This window comes from Pteropus medius, unplaced genomic scaffold, assembly GCF_902729225.1.
Source record: "Pteropus medius unplaced genomic scaffold, Ma_sr-lr_union100, whole genome shotgun sequence".
Taxonomy (NCBI): Eukaryota; Metazoa; Chordata; class Mammalia; order Chiroptera; family Pteropodidae; genus Pteropus; species Pteropus medius.
In genome coordinates this window covers 17671-18933 of record NW_024342646.1, presented here as the reverse complement: position 1 = coordinate 18933, position 1263 = coordinate 17671, and the positions used below count along the sequence as shown (strand labels likewise).

At 63.8% G+C, this 1263-nt stretch overlaps 1 protein-coding gene across 1 annotated transcript in view; it reads left to right on the top strand.

Moving 5' to 3' along the window:
- Nucleotides 1-6: 6 nt before the first annotated feature.
- Nucleotides 7-1263, top strand: part of MEIS3 (Meis homeobox 3) — a gene marked incomplete at its 5' end in the record, with an annotated part of 7953 nt that continues 6696 nt past the window's right edge. Inside the window, 3 exons of the mRNA XM_039866667.1 lie at nt 7-233; nt 435-600; nt 693-747. Coding sequence (XP_039722601.1) covers nt 7-233; nt 435-600; nt 693-747 — 448 coding nt within the window. The remainder of the gene's footprint in view (nt 234-434; nt 601-692; nt 748-1263) is intronic.

Genomic DNA, 1263 nt, shown 5'->3' with positions numbered 1-1263 from the left:
TCTTTCTTGGCCTTTCTTCACATCTCTCACCGTTTCTCTCCTGCCCCCCAGTATGATGAGCTGCCCCACTACCCAGGCGTCGTGGACGGCCCCGAAGCCCTGGCCGGTTTCTCCGAGGCAGCGCCTCCAACACCCAGAGCCTCCGGGCCCTACGGCCCCCACCGGCCTCCCCAGCCCCCACGCCCAGGTTTGGACAGTGAGGGCCTGAAGCAGGAGAAGGATGAGATATACGGGTGAGTGGGGACCGGGCCCGGGGTGTGGGCCTCTCTGCCCTTCTTGGTCTCTCCAGAGCTTTTTCTCTTTCCCTGACTGTGTCTCTGTCTCTGTCTCTCCCTCTCTTTCCTCTGGGTCTCCCGGGCCCCCTCCCAGGTGCTCCCTACTTGGAAGACCCCTGCCTTCCTCTCGTGAACTCTGCCCTCTTCCGCTTCCTCTAGACACCCCCTCTTCCCGCTGCTGGCCCTGGTCTTTGAGAAATGTGAACTGGCCACCTGCTCGCCCCGCGACGGGGCGGGAGCCGGGGCCGGGCTGGGCGCACCCCTGGCCGGTGACGTCTGCTCCTCTGATTCCTTCAATGAGGACATCACAGCCTTTGCCAAGCAGGTGGGCGCCCCGTCTGCCATGGGCCAGGATTGCCAGGGAGGGGGCAGGCGGGAGGTGGGGCGTGCCCTCCCTGGCCTCTCTCTTCCTCCCAGGTCCGCTCCGAGAGGCCTCTCTTCTCCTCCAACCCAGAGCTGGACAATCTGGTGAGCCCTGAGCCCCCCCACGGTGCTCCCTTCTGTCCTGCCCTCTGTGGCCTCGGGATTGGTCGGTTGGGAGAGTGGAGAGGAGGCCACCTGCCATGCGTCCCCAGGTAGCGATAGCCTGGCAGTTCAGCCCAGCCTGGCGTTTGGGAAAGCAGATCCAGTGCTCTGAGTTCAAATCCGAGTCCTCCCGTAACCTGCAGGGCTGTCGTGAGGGCTCCGTGAGTTAACGAGAGAGAGTCGGGCGCTCAGCGCGGGGCCTGGCCCAGAAAGGGGACTTCGATAAGCATTAGCTGTTCTATCAGGGGACAGAGCCCGCGCCGAAATGAGTGCAGACTCTTGGCCGCAAAGGAGAAAGGAGAGGGAGGGAGAGAGGGAGAGAGGGAGATGGGGGGGCACCCTGGCTTCGTTCCTGTTCCAGCTCCCGCCAGGGCCTCCGATTGGCTGAACCCTGTGACAAAGAGCTCTGGGAAGTGTAGTTTGCGGGTGAAGGGGGGGGATGGAGTGGAGGCCAAGCAGGCCT